The 594-nt window shown below is 69.7% G+C and overlaps 1 protein-coding gene across 1 annotated transcript in view; it reads left to right on the top strand.

Moving 5' to 3' along the window:
* Window positions 1-89: 89 nt before the first annotated feature.
* The window catches only part of RPL23A (ribosomal protein L23a), a 7,582-nt gene continuing 7,077 nt past the window's right edge, over window positions 90-594 (top strand). Inside the window, exons 1-3 of the mRNA XM_009887242.1 lie at window positions 90-212; window positions 363-456; window positions 535-589. Coding sequence (XP_009885544.1) covers window positions 90-212; window positions 363-456; window positions 535-589 — 272 coding nt within the window. The remainder of the gene's footprint in view (window positions 213-362; window positions 457-534; window positions 590-594) is intronic.

Below are 594 nucleotides of genomic sequence, written 5' to 3'. Positions count from 1 at the left end.
GGTGGGGGGCACCGAGCCGCAGGGGGGGGGGGTGGAGAATCTCACCCTCGTTACGTGCTCAGTGCTCGCAGCGCCTGTGGTCCCCGCGCATGGACCTGTGCCACGTCCCCGCCACCCGAGAGAAAGGCTGGTACCTGGCGCTGATGGCTCCCAACGTCAAGGGTCCCAACTACGCCTGGCTGGACCCCTCCCGGCTCTACTGCCACCCGCAAGTACACAGTCCCCAGGGCTGGAGGGCAGCCGGGTGGGCTGCAGCTCCGCGGGGCTCTCAGGGCACCCGGCCGTACCCACAGGCACCAGCACATGGGCTGCAGGTGCCCGTGATGGGCTGCGGGCACCCAGCACCTCCCCTCTCTCCCCAGGGCTTGCAGGACTGCGTGGCCGACCTGCTGCAGCCCTTCCAGGGAGACTCCATCGATATGGTGGCCGGTATCGACGCCATGGGATTCATCCTGGGTGAGCGTGGACGCGGGTGAGCCCAGGGTCCCTAACCCTCATCCCCGCGGGGTCTGACTGTGCCGTGCCCACCCCCAGGCGCCGCCGCCGCCACCGTGCTGCGGAAAGGCTTCCTGGCCATCCGCCAACACGGGCAAC

Source organism: Charadrius vociferus, unplaced genomic scaffold (assembly GCF_000708025.1).
Source record: "Charadrius vociferus isolate BGI_N301 unplaced genomic scaffold, ASM70802v2 scaffold1746, whole genome shotgun sequence".
In the NCBI taxonomy this organism is placed as follows: domain Eukaryota; kingdom Metazoa; phylum Chordata; class Aves; order Charadriiformes; family Charadriidae; genus Charadrius; species Charadrius vociferus.
Note: the sequence above shows the minus strand (reverse complement) of the source record. Positions and strands in the feature narration are given on the sequence as shown.